At 51.5% G+C, this 20,789-nt stretch overlaps 6 protein-coding genes and 1 pseudogene across 6 annotated transcripts in view; 3 read left to right on the top strand and 4 right to left on the bottom strand.

Annotated features, from left to right (window-relative positions):
• The window catches only part of LOC100898759 (histone H4-like), a 4,779-nt gene extending 2,011 nt beyond the window's left edge, over positions 1–2,768 (bottom strand). The window contains exon 1 of the mRNA XM_003746373.2: positions 2,684–2,768. Within this exon, the coding sequence (XP_003746421.2) occupies positions 2,684–2,768 (85 nt within the window). The remainder of the gene's footprint in view (positions 1–2,683) is intronic.
• LOC100898616 (histone H2B-like) lies at positions 88–464 on the bottom strand (annotated as a pseudogene).
• On the top strand, positions 667–1,044 carry LOC108864648 (histone H2A). The gene has a single exon (XM_018640705.2). It carries the CDS (start codon positions 667–669, stop codon positions 1,042–1,044), a length of 378 nt encoding a protein of 125 aa, XP_018496221.1.
• A 782-nt stretch (positions 2,769–3,550) lies between the features above and the next one.
• LOC100904527 (histone H3) lies at positions 3,551–4,037 on the top strand. Its single transcript, XM_018640702.1, has 2 exons — positions 3,551–3,575; positions 3,619–4,037. Exon 2 carries the CDS (start codon positions 3,627–3,629, stop codon positions 4,035–4,037), a length of 411 nt encoding a protein of 136 aa, XP_018496218.1. The 5' UTR covers positions 3,551–3,575; positions 3,619–3,626.
• Positions 4,038–5,017: 980 nt separating this feature from the next.
• LOC100904675 (histone H2B) lies at positions 5,018–5,392 on the bottom strand. Its single transcript, XM_003746413.2, has one exon. It carries the CDS (start codon positions 5,390–5,392, stop codon positions 5,018–5,020), a length of 375 nt encoding a protein of 124 aa, XP_003746461.2.
• A 206-nt stretch (positions 5,393–5,598) lies between these two features.
• On the top strand, positions 5,599–5,976 carry LOC100904822 (histone H2A). The gene has a single exon (XM_018640680.2). It carries the CDS (start codon positions 5,599–5,601, stop codon positions 5,974–5,976), a length of 378 nt encoding a protein of 125 aa, XP_018496196.1.
• A 2,054-nt stretch (positions 5,977–8,030) lies between these two features.
• Positions 8,031–10,281, bottom strand: PNKP (Polynucleotide kinase 3'-phosphatase). The gene is made up of 7 exons (XM_018640698.1): positions 10,244–10,281; positions 10,147–10,161; positions 9,697–9,901; positions 9,321–9,511; positions 9,071–9,242; positions 8,569–8,895; positions 8,031–8,460 (listed from the first exon to the last, which is right to left on the bottom strand). The coding sequence occupies exons 3-7, from the start codon at positions 9,867–9,869 to the stop codon at positions 8,181–8,183; spliced, it is 1,143 nt and encodes a 380-aa protein (XP_018496214.1). The 5' UTR covers positions 9,870–9,901; positions 10,147–10,161; positions 10,244–10,281; the 3' UTR covers positions 8,031–8,180.
• Between the last annotated feature and the right edge of the window lie 10,508 nt (positions 10,282–20,789).

Raw genomic sequence — 20,789 nt, forward strand, 5'->3', positions numbered from 1 at the left:
AACTTTGACTCGAGGCTTGGGGATATTTGCTCTTGTTCATTTTGGTGGCCCTGAAAAGGGCCGTTTTTTTACATCGGAAGATGCAATTTACTTGGATGAGGTGTACTTGGTGACGGCCTTGGTTCCTTCAGAGACGGCGTGCTCAGCCAACTCTCCGGGCAGAAGGAGCCTCACAGCGGTCTGGACTTCCCGAGAGGTGATGGTCGACCTCTTGTTGTAGTGGGACAGACGAGAAGCTTCGGCAGCAATACGCTCGAAAATGTCGTTCACGAAAGAGTTCATGATAGACATGGCCTTCGAGGAGATACCGGTGTCGGGGTGGACTTGTTTCAACACCTTGTAGATGTAGATGGAGAAAGACTCCTTCCTCCTGCGCTTCTTCTTCTTCTTGTCCGTGGCACGGACGTTCTTTGGGCCTTACCGGCCTTCTTCACGGCCTTCCCACTGGCTGCAGGCGGCATCGTTCGAAGCGACCTCAAACGAGAGTGAGGAGCACCACAAGAGCGTTCGTATTTCAATGTTCGGACTGGGGCGAAAAGAGCGGAACTTCTGCCGCCTCTTGAGAGAGGGGTGCTCCGCTCGGTGAGGATGGCCGCCTGGCCTAATATATAAACGCAGGAGCCGAACCCTGAGCAATCGTCAGTTTTGAACTCACGCACTATCAACATGTCTGGACGCGGAAAGGGAGGAAAGGCGAAGTCGAAGGCGAAGACCCGTTCGTCTCGTGCGGGACTTCAGTTCCCCGTCGGTCGTATCCACCGTCTCCTCCGCAAGGGGAACTATGCTGAGCGTGTCGGTGCTGGAGCCCCCGTCTACCTCGCCGCTGTGCTTGAGTACTTGGCTGCTGAAGTTCTCGAGTTGGCAGGAAACGCTGCTCGTGACAACAAGAAGACCAGAATCATCCCCCGTCATCTCCAGTTGGCCATCCGTAACGACGAAGAATTGAACAAGCTCCTGTCCGGTGTGACCATCGCCCAGGGTGGTGTGTTGCCCAACATCCAGGCTGTCCTTCTCCCCAAGAAGACCGACAAGGCTGCTGCCTAAGTCATTCTTCGGCAAAAACAAACGGCCCTTTTCAGGGCCACTATACTCTAAAAGATCGATTCCACCTTCGAGCCTGCCGGTCGACGAACTGCATTGAAAATTGGGTAAAATCCGATTCACGCTTTGAAGCTTCTTTTTGTTGTTCACTGTTTAGCAAACACTCATTCCTTTCTTCCTCGATGAGTTTCACAATTTTTTTCCGTCCTTAAGTCAAGTTGAAGTACACTCGACTTGTGTTATGCATAGTATCAAGGGAGACACAGCGAAGCGAGGGCGTCCATGGACACTAGGTCGAATCAAATCACTCATCATTCAAGATAACCGGGAGACGATCGATCCGGAAACCAAGAAAAGAGGAGGCTTACCAGAGGGTGTTTCCCCTTGAAAGAGGTCCGACGGATGAGGCCTATGAGTTCTAGAAGTGCTCACTCCTGCGGGGTATATCTAGTTGACTATCGGAACACTTGGCTGCCGAATTTCTCGAGTAGGTACGAAATACCGCTCATGGATACAAGAAGTCAAGAATAACCCGCCATAATCCTCGAACAAGCTCCAATCCGGAGTCGCAATCGCATAGTATGGTGCGTATTCGCCAGTACCTCTGGAATGTGAGTCGACCTCATTCACTCCTTTGCCGGCACAGAAGACATTCGACTCGCGGGACCATAAAATTGCGAGAGGGCTCTTCATCTCGATTTTTTTAAATTCCTATCGTATGTCAGATAGGAATTTCACCCATTCGGAGCACTATCGACCCACGAAGGTCTCCGTGCCCGCTCATGTGCTCATGTCGTGGCGAATCTGTGAATCTCTCCCATGAGTATGTGTTCGTTCTATTCTGAATTTCATAGACCCATTCTGAACCCCCGATTCTTGCTGATTCTCATTCCGACGCGACGAGGGCGTTTCATATAGGAATCGTAGTAAATTGGTGGGTCATTATTGCGGAGCAGGAATCAAGATACGATTTGTAGCTAGTATGATGATTGATGTGTGATGATTTCATACTCTAGTTCAGCTGCGCGTCCGGAGGAAAGTCTACAAGGATAATGTAAGGAAGGGTATCCGAATGCCCCGATCCGCTCTGCGACGATAGGCGAATATTGCTTTACTGGAATGGGGGAGCAGACAGGAATGCAACTACTTGACGTTCAAGTTTACGCAAGTGATTGTATTAAATGACTGGAGGTGCCTTGTCGCGATCTGTTTTTATTATCGCGTATCGAAATTGTATAACTAGTGCCCGGAAAAAATCGTACCGGTAAGGTTGTTCTTTATTCAGCCAATCGTTCAAAGGGAGCAGAGAGCTTGTTCAATGAATAAAGAACCAGTGCAGATCCGGGCGATGATCTCTTAAAGTTTGGTGGCCCTGAAAAGGGCCGTTTTTTCTGCCGAAGGAGAGATTGACGTGTTTAACCTCCGAAACCGTAGAGGGTACGTCCTTGTCTCTTGAGAGCGTAGACGACGTCCATGGCGGTGACGGTCTTCCTCTTGGCGTGCTCGGTGTAGGTGACAGCGTCACGGATGACGTTCTCGAGGAAAACCTTGAGGACACCACGGGTCTCTTCGTAGATCAAACCAGAAATACGTTTGACTCCACCACGACGTGCCAAACGACGGATGGCGGGCTTGGTGATACCCTGGATGTTGTCACGCAAAACTTTACGATGACGCTTGGCGCCACCCTTTCCAAGACCTTTTCCTCCCTTGCCGCGTCCAGACATGATTCTTCGCTCGAATGAGAAGTAGAATCTGACTGGCACCCCGGTATTTTATACTCGCCCGGAGCACCGGCGCCGCCCTTCATCTGGCGAGGGTAGCCATATCCGAGGGGCGCTCGGCCCGGAGAAATCGATAGTCCATGATTAGCGGGTAGGCTTTCAGGATAAATCGAGAATTGATCCGATGCTGATTACATGCGCATTCGCTCCCATTATAATTCCGAATGAAACCTCCCATGCTGACTCCCGAGAGGGCGGCACGTTGGGGGGATTCTACGCCGTGATTCCCCTCCGAAAACAAGGCGAAACGTGGGAACCTTGCTCGGAATCGGAGTCTTCCCTCCTGATGAACAGTCGTTCCAGACTCCCTTGGTTTCAGTCGCTCTCGCCGAGTTGGTGATCATCATCATGCCCGTCAATACTCTGTGACGGCTTTTCATCCTTCGGTGCTATTTGCAAGAGCACGGCAATTCCTCTCACGGAACGACCATGGGACGTGAGGATGACCATGCCTCACCGGTGAGTGGGAATGCTCATTTATTGGGTTTCGTAAAGCCCATAAAAGGATGACTCCGAATGAGCGTGCGAGAGTCGTTGGACTAATAAGAATTGAAATTTTTCGTCACTGAAAGCATGAAAGAATTTAGTGTATATCAAGGGTGTATTTCCCCTCTCGTTGCGCTGCCGAGCCTGGAATTTCCAATTTCTCCAATTGAGCTGAGCGGAGCTGGCGTAGCGAGCGTCGGTCGAGGCGGCGCTTGCGCGGCCATGCAGAGGGGCTAGTCCTCCTCTCTCTCGTCATATATAACAGTGGTGGTCTCAGAGCTCCGCAACCCTACTTTCGGCGCGCATTCGTTCGCAATGGCTCGTACTAAGCAGACCGCTCGTAAATCCACCGGAGGAAAGGCTCCGCGTAAGCAGCTCGCCACCAAGGCTGCCCGCAAGTCCGCCCCGGCCACCGGAGGTGTCAAGAAACCCCATCGTTACAGGCCCGGTACCGTCGCTCTTCGTGAGATCCGTCGTTACCAGAAGTCGACTGAGCTCCTGATCCGCAAGTTGCCTTTCCAGCGACTTGTTCGTGAGATCGCTCAGGACTTCAAGACCGATCTCCGTTTCCAGAGCTCTGCCGTCATGGCTCTTCAGGAGGCATCTGAGGCTTACCTCGTCGGTCTCTTCGAAGACACCAACTTGTGCGCCATTCACGCCAAGCGTGTCACCATCATGCCCAAGGACATCCAACTGGCCCGTCGTATCCGCGGAGAGCGTGCTTAAGTCACTCGCATCCGTGAGATAGAAAAAAACGGCCCTTCTCAGGGCCACCCAATTCTATGAGATCATGACTCCATGGCATACGCAAAACGATAGCTGAGGTCTGCAAGAGAAGACGATGCTTTTTGAATACATGAATACTTGCAAAGACAATCTTTTCGTAGACATCGTTGATAAAATCCGACAAATCGACTAAGGTGCTACCAATTGTTGACAATTCGAGGAGAAAATGGGACGGGGAGGAATTCTCCGTCTTGCGAGCTCCATATCAAGCTGCCGTATATCTTCGATGGCAAGCGCTTGTCACACGCATTTGTATCGACGATGAAGGCGCGACGCCTCTGAAGGCAAACCGAAGGATTTTCACGGACCTGAATCATTCCTCTATGGGCTCAATCAGGTTTGGAGCGCGTCTGATTGTTACAGCTGTGAGAAGCTCCCCCGTCGGATGAGTTCGGACTCGGCGGGGTATATTCAGCCCATTCCGATCAGACGCTTCATAGTAGTCATGAAAATCGATGGCGTTATCAAATATCATTGATTCCGATAGATCAGGTTCGTGACGGAAGTATGTCGTCAAATTCTATACCCCGACGATTCTCCAGACAGGGACGCGGAGACAGACCTGGGGTGAATCTCTTTACAATCCAAATGAATCCTCTCCTTGATATCGAACACGAGTATATGGAATTATTTGAATTTTTCAGTAGACGGACAGTCCCCGATGGACGGGCAGTCTCTCGATAATGGGCAGCTCCTGGACTATCGAGAAACAGACGGACATGCCCTCCATTAAGAATATTTTCGGTATTTAAGTGTCGCTCCTCCACATACCTATCCGTCAGTGGATTTCGGATGCTATTTCCGTTACTCATCCCATCAATTGTATCCGGGAGAGCCTAGACTAATGGCTCAAAGATAGTCGCTCTTGTTCATTTTGGTGGCCCTGAAAAGGGCCGTTTTTTTACATCGGAGGATGCAATTTACTTGGAAGAGGTGTACTTGGTGACAGCCTTGGTTCCTTCAGAGACGGCGTGCTTGGCCAACTCTCCGGGGAGAAGGAGCCTCACAGCGGTCTGGACTTCCCGAGAAGTAATGGTCGACCTCTTGTTGTAGTGGGACAGACGAGAAGCTTCGGCGGCAATACGCTCGAAAATGTCGTTCACGAACGAGTTCATGATAGACATGGCCTTCGAGGAGATACCGGTGTCGGGATGGACTTGTTTCAACACCTTGTAGATGTAGATGGAGAAAGATTCCTTCCTCCTGCGCTTCTTCTTCTTCTTGTCCGTGGCACGGACGTTCTTTTGGGCCTTACCGGCCTTCTTCACGGCCTTTCCACTGGCTGCAGGCGGCATCGTTCGAAGCGACTTCAAACGAGAGTGAGGAGCACCACAAGAGCGTTCGTATTTCAATGTTCGGACTGGGGCGAAAAGAGCGGAACTTCTGCCGCCTCTTGAGAGAGGGGTGCTCCGCTCGGTGAGGATGGCCGCCTGGCCTAATATATAAACGCAGGAGCCCGAACCCAGAGCAATCGTCAGTTTTGAACTCACGCACTATCAACATGTCTGGACGCGGAAAGGGAGGAAAGGCAAAGTCGAAGGCGAAGACCCGTTCGTCTCGTGCGGGACTTCAGTTCCCCGTCGGTCGTATCCACCGTCTCCTCCGCAAGGGAAACTATGCCGAGCGTGTCGGTGCTGGAGCCCCCGTGTACCTCGCCGCTGTGCTTGAGTACTTGGCCGCTGAAGTTCTCGAGTTGGCAGGAAATGCTGCTCGTGACAACAAGAAGACCAGAATCATCCCCCGTCATCTTCAATTGGCCATCCGTAACGACGAAGAATTGAACAAGCTCCTGTCCGGTGTGACCATCGCCCAGGGTGGTGTGTTGCCCAACATCCAGGCTGTCCTCCTCCCCAAGAAGACCGACAAGGCTGCTGCCTAAGTCATTCTTTGACAAGAAAAAAACGGCCCTTATCAGGGCCACTATACTCTAAAAGATCGATTCTCCCGAAGGTCATCCGTCAGACATTTCTCGTATCCCCTCGAATGCGAATGCTAATTGCGAATAAACATTCGCACATGCAGGACGCGGTCAGCCCGCGAGGCCTTATGACAGGGATGGGTATCACTCTCTGGATGTCTCAGCCCTCACGGGCAAAGCGGAGGACTGCGGCATCGGCACTTCATCGATCGTTTTCGCGAGCGACTCGTCCTTCATGGATGTAGTCGCTTCGGGGAAGGTTTAACGTCGACGCTCCCTCCAGGGGCGCGAACGGTCTTCATTATGAGGGAGCCAATACACACGCAAATCGGGAAATCATTGAAGATTCTCCTACATGTCCTTCCAGCCGCATGTTTCCACTTGGAAGGGTTCCTCCGAGAGTTTGATTAACCTTTCGTCTACACATCGTCAAGGTCTATAGCAGAGGCCCGGGAAACTCATCGAATCGGGCGGAAATTTTTCGTAATGTGAGTACACTGAGTGATATAACCGGCTTTCGCACCGGAATCTTGTTTTGATGCCAATCAGCTACTATCAGCTATTCGTTACAGCGCAGAGCACGGTGACACCTCCGCAGAGATGGTCCATCATGCTTCTCTTCTGAATTCTAAGCCTGGAAGACACGAGCGGGAAACCAGATTTCCTTCGTTCCCCGATGCTCATTGTTCGGTCTCGCCCTGTATCTGCACCTCTCTCCCACGGAGTCGGAATAGCCTTCGATACTCGAGGCAATCGAAGTCCAATCTCTACTGATCTCGCGCCTAGAATGAGGCTTGGAGAGAGAATCAGATGGAATCGCCCCAGAAATCAAGGAACATTTCATGTGCCAAGTATCCAGCGACCTAAAGACTCGCGGCTCGGCGACATCGACTGTCGGTCGGAATACTCCTAATGTGCGTGGGTTCGAAACCGCAATCCGACCTTGGATTTCTGCTCGAAGTTTGGAGAGTCGACGGGATTCCATGCTTCCGCCAACGTTCGGGAGATATGTCGGCACCTATAATGGCAGAGGATTGCGGTCGAATTGTTCGAAGAGTTAGAACACCAACACGCTGCTCACCGCAAGAGAATTCCGCCCAGGACCGGCGCCGAAGGTTCAGGAGCTTAATCTCCATCGAGGGATACGTCTCACGCTCAGGAGATGAGCTCCGGCGCGGATGTTTCCATCTGCCGCAATCGATCCGGCGACCGAAATTCTCATTCGGCGCTAGTCCGTCCTGAATGAACACCTATCTCGGCACGATGACGTGAGAGCTTTTGCCTGCTCTGTGTGCCACAAGAGACCCACACATTCATATGATTTGCATTTCCTGAAGCATGATCATAGCGAAGGGAGAGGCCTCTTTCGCGTCCTCTTCGAGCGTTGAGGTTTGCGCGGGGAAATTTCTTAACCTTGCATCTTCGCCAGCGAACGGAGGATTCTCTTGGAGTCTTCATCGGATTCAGTCAAGTCTCCCGGAGACTTCAGAGGATAAGCTGCGACAAGCATTGACCGCCCAGTTGAAGACGTGGACGAGCGAGGAAAATCGGTACGTCATGCTGAAGCTTCCCAATTGATAACCGGATGAAAGAAAAGGAAAGATAGCACGCAAGGGGTAGACCCCCATTCCGTGGGAGGGCCATGTCGACAATGGCAAGAGCACCGCGGACATCATCGAGCAGCCCGAAGAGCGGTTTGGGATGCTGCTTGGTTGGCGATTTGCGGATAATTAGATTGTACTCATAAGGAACCACGGGGGAAGTTTGTCTCCGCGATGCCGAGCGAAGACTCGGGCAAAGGAATCTTGCGACCATGTTCGAGAATGTTTGTTACCTTGGACGAATAAGAAGGGCCCCTCGTCATCCCGAGGTTATACGTGGGTACATGTGTGCGAGCCGCCCCATATCTCGCAGAGGACGTCACGGATAGAGGAGGGAGCCTTGAAATCGTTAGTTTGCTCTGATTCTCTCATGGAGGAGCTGGTGTAATGAGAACTCGGTTAGGATCCTTCGCACGGTATTCAGCAAGGTTTAAAATGAAGTTTCGCATATATCACATTGGCATGCCCATATAAGGCTTGACTCTGAATAAGGTGTGCAGCTGGTCTTCGACAAGTAATCGTCGACCTCAAAAACGACAGAACATGGTCACGGCTTCCTTCTGCTCACTTCTCCAGAAGATACATGTAGAACAGTTTTTCTCTCTGCGGCGTGTCGAACTTCGGCACCATGTGCATTTTGACAATTTGTAGAAAACCCTCTCCCAACTTCGGTTCCTCAAACTTTTTCCGCAGAGTGTAGAGAACGACGTCTGTCACATCCTTGTGCTTCGCATCAGGAGAAGTCAAGAGCCGGAATTTATTGTTATGCCTGGCCTGGTCCACGGAGCAGTCCAGCCAGAGGCATCGGACGTTCGCACCAGCCCGTCTGGCGATCTCGATGTACCTGCAAAATCGTCTCAATTACAAAGATTGAATGGAATAACTCCCTTACGGAAATGAATGCGAGAGATGATTCGTGGACTCTGTACAAATGAGGAACGATATCTAGAACCTTCTCCTTTGCTCCTCGAGGAAGTTGGTGTTGTCGATTATGACCGATTTTTTGTTACTCAATGCTTCTCCGGCCTTCCTCACGCATCTGTCTAATGATCCCAAGGTGTCTTGATTGATTTGAATGTATCCTTTCTTCTCCGAAATTATTTGAGCCAGGGTGCTCTTTCCCGACGCTGGATACCCGACCAGAACCAGCATTTCCAAATCCTGCCGAACGAGGTCCTCGAGACTTCCGATTTCTTTCTTCTCAGATTCCGGCTCTACAACGACGCCCAAGGTCCTGTTTTTCCGTAATTCCTTGGGGTTGAAGACCGGCATCTCGAATCTGGAATGGGATAGTTTGGAATCGACAGATCTTCCTGATCCCCTGCCCCAATGTGAAAGAGTCGATTTCCAATGGCAACTCAGAAGATAGACTCATCGGGGCTAAATCAGAGTATCCAGATCTGGGAATCTTGACGAGATCATGATCAGCCGCAGACTGCAGAATCCTCGCTCACTTGTTCTTTGAAGACTTCAAGAAATACTCCTCAGGTGTGTAGAAGTTGATGTCGAGATTGAGTGCGAAGAGTCTGTCGACTTTGGAATGGTCCATCGCGGCGCCTGGTTGCCAATTTTTTGGTCGTCCCGCAGCATCTCCGACGTAAAAACTCTTGCTTTTATCGATCGGACCTGTCGAATCAAACTGGTTCCGGCTCAGGAGAATGAACCAGAGGAGAAATGCCTGCGCATAGTATTCAGGAAGCTCACCGTTCTGTTCTTCAAGTAGATGCCAGAGACCCACAGAGGGCTTACGATGCACTCCGAGTCCATACGATAGGAACATCGTCATCGGTACACCGATCTTTTTCATTATGGCAGTGAACTTTAGTTTCAGATCAGGTTTGCTCTGCTTGCCAGTGGCCAAGCCCCTCTGATTGGAGAAGATTACGATTCGGTATCTGAGGAGAAGCAGATATTCACTGAGGGACTGATTGCTCGCAGCCGATCATGGGGAATGCTGCGCAATGATAACGTATTTCTCGCCCAAATCTCACACGTTTCCCCCCATGAGCATATGGTCGACCGGGGCTCTCAGTGGGCGGTGCCGTTGGCCGGGTGGGAAGTCCACGAGAAGGTTACTAACCCGTTCCGATGCAGCTCATGTAACTTTTCCGGTATCTTCCCGGAGTACAAGATCATCCAATCTCGATAATTCTCCGGGAACTTCTTCCCCGACCTGTTCTTGATGATTGTGCCGTCCATATCGAAACAGGCGCATTTAGGCGAGCGGAAATCGCCATTCGGCTCGAAAATCATCACTTTCAGGTCTTCGTTGTCCGTCCACGATCCTGATGAAGAAGAGACTGAATTACGGATCGGGAACGATGTCCGGATTCCTCTTTACGTCCACTGAATTTATCGCAGGAGCTCGCGAAGTCTCGCGAAGTGGAAGTTTGAAAGTAAGAACCCAAAGAAGCATGAATTTCTCAAGGACAAAGCTATCCTAAGGCCTGAGGTGTCCGTAATTGAGTAGCTGCTTGGCACGACCAAACACGCTCTCATTCCCCTGAACTAATTTCGAGATTCCACTCACCCTCGATGTCTGCTCCTGTAAGAGATGCATCGATACATTATTATCTAACTTTTGCTCTCCCTTCGGAAGTATCCTCCATCATCGGAGCGCAACCCACCTGTCGGCGGCTCGTTCTTCGGAGGCGCTTGCTTGGGCTCGGCCAGCCGGGCCGCTCCCGCCTTCAGGGGAGCTTCGATATAGGCTGGCGGGAAGTCGACACGGTAGACGAGGCTTTTTGACAAGACAATATGTTCACCGTGTCTCAGCAAACAATAGTCATTGGGTTTGTCCATGACGAGGTGAGAACGCTCGGGGAAAAGTGTTGCTTCCTGGCTCAACTGAGTTACCCCCAATAGTCCACAGACGAAGTCCGGTTTGAGGCGTACTGCGGAGGAGAAGTGTATGATTTTTTTCTCCCTAGAAATTTCGCACTGCGTGCGGATTCATGAGCCGACTGTCAACTGTCTACTGTCAACCCAGCCCGAACTGCGATGGGCATTCTTCAAGCGCGCAACGGAGGATCCACTACACGGGAATCATTGAGGAACGCTAGGCACCTGAGGAACAGCGAAAGACAGCTTCGCACGGAGAGTCCGAATCGAATCCCTCTTAAATTCAGGTTGATGAAAAGAACCGCCTCAGTACGATAGAGAAACTTCTCTCAGGTCTCGGTGACTAACCCTGCGGTCCAGCATGGCCCTCAACTTCGATAGCGACTCGGTCCTCAAGCGCCAATCTCTTCGCGCCACCGACCAACTCGACTGCGCAGGACTTGAAACTCTCCCAAGACATTTCGTTGCACTGCGAGTGTCCCCAGATTGTGTGGGAGAAGTCGTCGAATTCCTCGACGATGGCTCCCACCTGAACCGTTCTGTTTCTCCAGCCGCTCATATGAATGAGCGGCGCGAAATTTTGAAAGTATCCATTCACCACGCGGCAGGTCCGACCGCGTAACGACTCCGGTTCACGATGGCGTGTTCTGCCGAGCATCATGAATGTCCGTAGAGATGGAACAATGGACACTGGAAGAGATGATTCGGGAACGGTACGGAGGAACGTTGGACCTTGTGGGATGGATCGCAGCGATGGGCATCGACGACAGACTTTTCCGTGTTACTGCGCCCGAATCGCTTGGTGATCGAATCGATCCGCACTCAAATACATTCGCCTTCAGATTACGCAAAACCGTGCGGAACGATCAGGAGAAGTCTCGGGTGTCTCCCGGCGGTGGACCGAATCATGAGCAGCTCGACCTGGTCGACTTTAGCTTGTCCGAAGCGGCTGGACGATGCGCTCGTTGAGCGAGCTATGCGCAACTGGCCTTGAGCGAGATCATGTGCATAGAACGAAGATTCTCATACTGCCTTCATGAGATCTCTTGTTTTATTTTCGCTGATCAACGAGAGAATGAAAGCACCATCATCATCGTTCCGACAGCCGCTTCCGCTCTTCGCCTACTTTGACTTCGCTCCTCTCTGGTTAGCTAACCCGTCGACCTAAGTTGCCGTCCGCGGCGCCAGCCACGACGAGGTATACGATAAGAGCGCTGATCGCTAAATGCGTGCAGGGCCCCTGGCTTTGTTGAGAAAGTTCTGTATTTTAGCGAAGTCGGGGATTGCCGCTCGACGCTGCCCAGGAATTTGTTCTTCCCGAGCTCTTGTACGCCGATGAGGGAACGTAAATGTCGCGGTGCGGAGCTGAGTCCGGTACTGCTTCTCCGATATGCTGCGGTGTGACTCGGGGGGCGGACCGCCCCGGGCACCATTTCTCCGACCGATTGCAGGAGCGCCATTCTCACAGGTGACAACCAAGGAAAATTCGGGAAATTCCAAGAAGATTCAGCTCGATCCATGGAATTCGAATTTGAACTCATTCTGGAGGCCCGAAATTTTCGGCGGTGGTAAGCTGCGAAACGCACGTTCCCACAAGGATTCCGCGTGAGGAATAGAATCCGGGGATGGAATTCTTGAGGAGGCGCCATTCTCGAGATCCGCCCCGGGCGCCAGTTCGCCACGTTACGCCACTGCCGATATGCACTCGATCGGGCATGCCGGGGGGACTGTCTTCGCCCATAGGGAATCGGAGATCTAGAGAGGAATCAGAGTCTAGAATCATATTACATTCGGAAGCCGCGCCGGATATATCACATATCTGACAGGGACTGCTCCAATGAATGCTTTCCTATACGAAATCGACCTGCAGCGGGAAGGATCCATTCCGAGACCTCGGGCCTAGACTATCAAGAAGGAAGTCCGTTCCGAAGCTTCCTCCCACTTCGGACTTCTTTCGGGCATCCGAATCCCCACTGTTCCTTGGGATTCCTCCTGAGCCGGGTCGAAAGAAGTATCCTCCCGGCTTTTCAAACGTCCAATGGGCCTTGCGTCCGCACTAGAAGCAATCCCTGAGCTTGCACAGAAACCACGAATGAGCGTTTCTTCAAATCCCGCTCTCTGAGAATATTATCAGCCCGACAGCAGTTGACGTAGGAAGTGCCGCTATCACCGTCACCATGCATGGAGGTTTCGATCGTGGCGAATATGTACGAGCGGAGTCGCTTCAGACCGAGTTCGCCAGATGTCATCCTAACACCTGTCTTTGACGAACTGGGGCTAACGGGTCGCGCGGCTGCTGGACCGGGGCTGCGAATGGGTTGCGGTGAGCAATCATCGGATGAGTTTCTGGATCGTATACGGAGCTGGAAGGGGAGAAAACCCCGAACATGGACTCCGCGCCGTCCTGATCGCACCGGGGAAGATCTCCGAACGAATCGTGAGATCAGCTGAGAATCCCATGACGCAACACTGAATGTTAAGGTTTTCCGGTGCTCCTTCTCCAGGGCCGGGATACAGCAGAGAGCCCTTTCTGCCGTGTCACGCACACCGCTCGAGTCGGAAGTCACGCCGCCCCAGAATACATACTTTTTCTCGGCAGTGTCTCCCAGTGAACATTCGACGCTGGCGTGAAGTGCGACAACCATAAAACATATATGCGAAGTTTAGTGTACGGATTGTAAATTCCTGACAGGCGTCGATTCGGCGCTCCACTCTCTACGTCCCGTGGAATCTAGGCGCTCGGTGCTGGCCTGCGATATAATCGACGGTACCGACGACGGCGCTTTACTCAGACGGCAGTAGAGGCGAGACTTCTTCCGCGGAGTTCGATTCGAGTCTGCCTCGACTTCTCTAGCTATGGCTTCTCAGCGTTGCCCCAGCTGCTCCCGAACACAATGCTGTCGCCTCGGGAGACTCTCTCATGAGACTCACAATCAGACAAAACACACACCACCCTCAACCTGTTGTCGAACCCCAGGTGCTATCAGACGTCCGAAAGTCTGGTCCGGGGGTGGTTCGGCAGGTTTGGCAGGCGCCGTTCTCGTCGAATCGGAGCCGGTTCCGCATTCGTTGGACGCGTGTTTCGCGCCTCACACCGAGAAAATCGAGTCCCTGACCGAAAATCCATCCCTACGGAACGCCACACCGAATCGCTGCGTCTATTTGGATAGCGGCTTCTGGAACGTCGTTTCGTGTTCGCGTGTCACTTTGCTGTCGATTGAGTAAATTTTAGAATTGTTCGGAAATCCGAGTTTGCCATCGTCCACATGATCGCCTCACCCCGCCATCATCGATGCCTGCTGCCGTTGCCCTCTCCGTTGCGCAGCGCCCTCTTGGTGTAGGAACGCGAATTGAGCGCCGGCGCGGCGCCAGATCGCGCTGGACGAACCGACCGAGTGGTGTAGCGGTGGCGACGACGACAGCAACAAGCGGACTAGCGCATGAATAGAGCTTCACTACCGCGAAAGTAAAAGGCACAAGTAGTCATGTGAGTGCGCCCGACAACAGTTTGGATGGTCAGCCTACCTCTTGGATAAAAGCAAAGTGAATGAGTTTAGTGAAAACTCGACGGTGAAACGCTGAAGTCTGTGAACACCATCGACGTCAACACTGGAGTTCCTATTCGGTGAGTCTTGGAAACGGATGCGACTGTCTGGTTTCGATACCGATCCCCGGACTCTCAGCGAGCTGTCAGTGTGAGGTCGCCGGGCTCTGTCAGACCGATACGGCAAACCAGAGGGAGATAATCGAAGTCCGTTGGGAGATAATCGAAGGAGAAATACCTCTGGATTGACTCGTCGTCGTCGATACCGGTCGGCGAGAGCAGCTTCGGGTTCGCTGTCATAACGAGAGCAGACGGCGGAGTCTTCCTCGCTCCGAATGAGGAATACGTACACGAGCTATTTCTATATTGTCGACTTAGCGTCCGTCAGTCCGACTCGACTCGAAGTCGCGGAATGTAAACAGACCTTCCGGAGCGATTCGGGAGCCTCCAAACAATGGTATTCCGTCGGGGCTTCAGCCGTGACGTTTCGCTGTTGGCGTGCGGTACGTCTTTATTATCGCACGCACGGCCCGTCAGAGGAGAGACGTGCGACATGGAAAAGCTAGCGGAATCATCGACCTAATCCCACCGACGAAATCGGGAATGGAGCCCACGTCGGAGGCCCAGATGAAGTGTTTGTATAGAATTTCAAAGAATGGATAATCTCTCCGAATCAAATGAATTATTAGAAGCTACCTCCGGCCCGGCTGTTCCGATTCCACGGATCAGTCGAGCGAGATTACTTCGACTCAGACTTCTAGAAATCATCCGGATGCTCCCCCGAACACGGGAGCATCGGTTGCATTCCGGTGTATGGGTGAGGTATCGGAGCGCCGACAGAAATTCGAGAGGAATTTCTGACTGAAGTTCGGCGCTCGCCGCAGAACTCGTTCGTCATCGCGCTTCGGAGAAATATCGGGCAGTCTTCGGAAATATCTCCCCTGCGACCCTTCACATTCCCGATAGAGACACGTTATCGACGGCGAGTGAAAATGATCTCCGAATGATCTATCCGGGACGAAGGGCTGCGGAGAAAATCACCCGAAGCCGAACAGAGAGGAAGATTCGATCTGCGCTTATCGCTCTCTTTCTTCTTTTCATTTTTTTTGTCGAAATGCTCGCCGTGTTATAATGTTTCTTCTGGTGCCGTTGATTTCATAACGCCATGCCGCTCGGACCATCACGATCTATGCGTTACGATTCGGAGTCGGATTTGAGAGACAAAGAATATGACGACGAGAACGACGAAGACGTCAATGATCGTGTCGATGGTTGCAGAGAAAGCCGCCGCGCCGGTGGTGATGAAGATGGAAAACATCTACGCGAACAACGAGGAGGAGATCAGGCTCTACATAGCGAAGAATACCAGCGACAGACCACAACAAGATCAAAAATAAAAAACCACATGCAGAAGGGAACTGGCAGAAGTGGGCGACCGACGAGGGTACCGCGATCTTTGGCGCCATAAGTCTTCCGCTCGTATTCTGCTGTTTGCTACGGACCTGATCATGCTCGAGAGCCGACAACGATCTATCTCGACGGCGTGGGGTGATTTTTATGTCGCTGAGCGTTGTTTCATTTCTGTCACACGTTCGGTGATGGATACCGTCTCGAACGTATTCATCGGACCGTGAATGCGTGAGGGCTCATTCGTAGTCGTTGACTGCTCACTCACACACAAATCTGAAGAAAACCCCGCGAGACTGCCAACCGAACATGTTGTGACGTTCGAAAAGTTCCGTACGGATTAGAGCTCCTCTCCGCGTGAGGAGCATGCGGAGGCTTCAAAACCCAGGCTGCCGGTAGAATTTTCGTTTGAAACCGATTTACTTGCTCACCTGGCTCTCGGGTGCTCCCCCCTCGGCATAATATTCGCAATACGTTCCCTGATGCGAAACCTCCACAAGGGAGTCGCTGCGCGCGCGGATCAATTGACGTCAATCATTCATGTGGAACTCATCCCTGGAGTCCAGCTCACGTGGCACTCATCGCTGGAGTCTAGCATGCGAATCTACTCCTAGCTAAGGGCGCAAACTCTTCCCACGATTGCGCGAGAAAGGAAAACGCCGCATCCACCCGAACGGATTCCTCAGATCCGGGCTCGAAAGTCTGACTTGGAGACATCGTTGACATTGACTTCTGTGTCAGTCGTCGGTCTTTCGGTCTGTCGTTTCGTGTGAGAGATTTTAAAGCGGATGACAAGGGCTGCGACTGGCATGGCCTTAACAGCCAAAGATGTAGACAGCGGCGACGGGAACAAGTCAGCCATCCACGATTTCGTATTCGTCGAAACAGGAATCCTAAAAAGCCCAACTGTCGTCTTGGTCGCGGTCCGCTTCTGCGAGAGGGTGCATACGTGCGTTCCGGAGAGATCGAGTCTTTATCGCGCCTGAACATGATTCATGCGAATCCTCAGGCTCGCTATCCGACCCGCCAACAGTATAAATGCAAATCTGAGCGTCTCGATCACAAGACCGCTAACGATATCAAACGTTCCCAAGTTTCAAGTTGCTTGAATTTACGCTGCGTGGTCAGCTCAAAATTTATGGACGAACGACTTTCTCTCCAGTGGCGAAGTCGAAAACGCTCGTCGGATCCGAAGCATTAACGAGCGCTGAAATAGGAATCAACTTCACTTGATTTCCGTAAATATTTTCCCGATGAGTGCCTAAACGATGAGTGCATCAAATTTCGCCACATGACGATGCTCGTTTTGAGGAATATTTCTTCGCGCATCATTACCCACCTCGAACGGCTTTTTCTACGGAAAATATTAATTCCGCTCACTTTCATCGTTACGCTGTGGAGAAATGGAAATATTCCCGTTATTATTGCCCGTATCGCCAAGGTTTGCCATCGGTATCGAAACATTCCATCGCTTGTTTATTGTAGGAACGATTAAGTGTTTTCGGCAAGTTTCACCTTAACCTTCGCAGCCTGCATCGGCAGCTTCGGCGGACGCGCCGATAGTTGCTGAAGTATCGTCTGCAATCAATTACTAATTCTCAGAAGTGGTGAGAGCGAACCCCGAGACGGATGATCGCGGTAGAAAGGCTCTCCGCGCGCCTCGTTCGCGAAACCTCAATTTCGTTGTGATGGTCGCTGTTGTCGACGGTGCCGTCGGTGATGCTACTTACTGCTCCTTTGTCATGTGGTTGTTTTTGTTCTCGCTAGCTTACAGTGGGTTACGTGATCTGACGGGCGGCGGCTTCTTCAGCGCGCGCAGTGAAACTTCAAAAACATTGGCATGCTAATCACATGGGGACGATGCGCATCGGTGACGAGATTGGCATTGCACTGCTTGTGCGATTGTATTCTGAATAAAGTCGCTAATGAAGTATACACAAGTAGTTGCGGAGATGGCCATCAGAGTGACTTGCGTCTTCCACTTGACGTCAGTCGACTCTCTTCCTCTGGAATCCGCTGCCGTATACAGGGATCGTGTAGCGATCACGGAAGCAAATCGAGCTCCAAGTGGGTTTCTCGCCATGACAACTTGTATACGAGCGAAAGCAGATTTCCGACCAGCGTCGCCGTCAATTCCTCGAGCGCACGTCGCTTGACTCGATCCGTAGCCCTGAGGATTCGTGTTCGTTTTTCCCTTTTCGTGAGTCCGCAGCAGATGCCCCCAGGAATGCCTCCATCCGAGCGGGTCAATGATTTTACATTGGGGATTGTCGGCTGACACCTACACTTGAAATCTCTGTGTATATTCTGTGGTGAAATCATCTCTTTGAGAGACCGAACATTCTCTCGGTCTGAACGGGAGGAGGGATGAATACACATGATGGGAGAGCCGAGAAACGGACCACGGTCCCGACCGGACGAAAACGTCCGACTTCGGTTATTCGCACGTAGTGACTCGATGGTGGATTCCTGGACGGGATGGTTCAAGGCGTTCGAGTAATTGAGAGGGATGAGGGATGAGTGATCGATCGATCAGTGTATCATTATTAGTTGGTTCATGCATCGCCAACCTGTAATCCGCTGTTTGGCCTCGAGTTTCGCGAATATCTCAAACAATTCCGCTTATCTCGCGGTGGATATGAGAAAATGCTATTATCGGATTAAAGAAGGTCCCGGAATTTCTGCTTATCGGAACATTTTCTTCTCACCGGACCACACGATGACGTCCGGCTTGATCGGACGAATGTCAGACTTCTGAGTTCAGTACCAACCAAGGCCTTTAGTCTCACAGAGTAGGCATTCGTCTCTCACCTTGAGAGTTTGGCGTAGTCGTTCTCATCGAAATACGTTCGATGAAATATCTAGTCCTGCTGTACTCTTAGACTGCGGCTCTGACGATCATTATGCCACTCATGACTATAATTTCGGTCGCGGAGATAAATGTCTCACGAGCACGACTGTTACCGCGTGTGGTTCAAACTCCATAATTTCGGAGAGTTCGAGCCCTGATCGATACAGCAAGAAATATGAAACACCGTAATGGATTCCGCTTGTTGCGCAACAAAACTCGTAGGGTCTTCTGACGCCACCAACAAGTCACCGCCGCCACCAGAGACAACCTCGACAGAACTGTTCAACAAATACAACAATGGATAGCCTATTTCATCAATAATAATAATAATGATAGTGGCAGCGTCAACGACGAAAAAACACCCAATCGTTGTTTGCGTCCCTGTCGGGGTCGGGACGAAAAAATGCGAGGAAAAATGATCCTTGTTTTCCGAAGTTGCGATTCCAGTACGTGTTCACGCCACTTCATTCCTGATTTTTACACAAACAATCAATGAGTTCTTGTATATTTCGTGCGCGGAACGGTATTTTTGTGCAATGTGCTCGTTAAGGAATATTGGGAATGATTCGCTGACGGTACTGTGATGCCGCGGGCCAGCCAGCACCGCAATCGAAGCCGGGCCGGGGCGACCGACGGATCAGACGAATCTACGCAGGCCGCTCGTCGAACAGGCGACGACCGTTAGACCAACGCCTTGGAAGTTTGGATTGGAAAAAAGCTTGTCCGATCTCCTGGGTCCGCAAAGTGACCTGCGGCTGCACGTGAGCTACCATGGGTGCGACACGGCGGCGTTTTGGTGACCGGAATTCAATGTGGCGCAAGCTTAATTCAAGGCGACCAGGGACGAAATCACGGATTCATTCGAGCAAACGGACGCCGTGCCGTAGTCGCGGGCGTAGAAAAAAAATGTTTTGCTCGATTGTCTTCACTTTCAACTCGGGCCTCTTGATCGGACGTGAGCCGTTTGATAAACAATGCGGGGCTGCTAGAGCCGTTCGAAAAGGAAATTGAGGGTACTCTATGAACACTATTGGAATCGGATGGGGAAATCTCATCCACGGACTTTGGAGTTTATAGCAATCAGACGGTGGGCCTCCATATCGAGGCAGCGGCTGATTTCTTCTATCCCCGCTTCTCTGATAGACATGTCCGTCGGAGAGCATGAGCCCACTCGAGGCAGAGCCGGACAGACAACAAGGCTGACATCCTACGAATACTCCATGAGTCAGCTGGTGATTTGGAGGAGTATACCTCCTTGCCTTTTCTCATGAGTTCGATGTCTTATCGTAGAGCACAGAATCGGAGTTCACAGAATGAAGCCCGATTCATCTGATAGAGTCCTGGGAGGGCCAGCGACGAATTCCGGACGACATCACCTCCGGTCTGAATCTCTTCACAATCCGGGGTCAAAACAACGACCGAGAGATAATTGGCTTCCTTGACGGAAAACGCAAGTAGTGATCTCGACTATTTACGTCCGCTGCGAGACCTTCCTCCTTGAAGTGACTGTCATTCGGAGGAGTATTCTTCTCTATTCTCATTAGCGTAAAAGAGTCGTTATCTCCCTTTCGACATCGGCTCCATCAGGAATTTCTGATGGCGACAAAAAAACACTCCGGAAAGTGTTTAAGGCAACACGTTTCCGACATCTGGTCTTCCGTCCGGATATGAAGAGCTGTACGACTTCTGTTGTGCCCGGCGTTTCATCAGAGTACATAAATGGTGAATGGTTCGCTGAGAAGCCGAGCGATTCGCACTGCCGAATTCATGGACAGGATTCTCCTCTGTTCCGCGCCTGATTCTGAGGTGGAGGCGGTCTCGATTTTTACACTTCGTGTTGTCGAAGTATTCTCTTCCATTCGAAGAGATCGGCTGACCGGCAGAGGCTTCCTTGGCGCTTCGTAGAGTGGGACAGTGAAGTCCAATCCAAGGCCGGTGCCTTTTTTTCGGTCAAGTTCGTCGGTCCGTGAGGCTCGGAAAGGTGTCGGGAATCCAAGGAGAACTGCTGTTGATGTCAATTTGAGGGAGAACGCTGCTGGTTCCTGAAACATTGGTACATCTTCTGGTCTGTCCTCACCATTTGGTTCCGAGAAGCCGTCTCTGGGCATCACGAACCGATTTTCGGTAACTACCGAAAAAGCTTCAGAAGATCGATTTCTGCCGCCGATATGTAGCGTGTGAGTGTTACTTAGCCTCGTGACGAAGAATACGGGGCAGACATCGATGGGAATTTCTACCGATACGAACTCGCGGTCACCCGCAGCCGTTCGCATTCGTGGTGTCGCGATCATCCATCGAAGCCACGAAGACATCGCAGGTCCACCGGCAGGGCATCATGTGCTCTTCCCAAGTAAAGGAAAAACGATGAACATTCATATAGTACTCCTTTAGAGAGTAGCCGTCGCCGTTCATTCTTCGTGACTGAACCGTTATGTCATCGCGCGAACATTAAACCGACCATCAGCGACTAAGGGTCAAAGAATCCCGCGATCCTGGAGACCATCGCGATAGCGTTTACGACCATGCGTGG

The sequence above is a fragment of the Galendromus occidentalis genome, unplaced genomic scaffold (genome assembly GCF_000255335.2).
Source record: "Galendromus occidentalis unplaced genomic scaffold, Mocc_1.1 scf7180000077496, whole genome shotgun sequence".
Taxonomy (NCBI): Eukaryota; Metazoa; Arthropoda; class Arachnida; order Mesostigmata; family Phytoseiidae; genus Galendromus; species Galendromus occidentalis.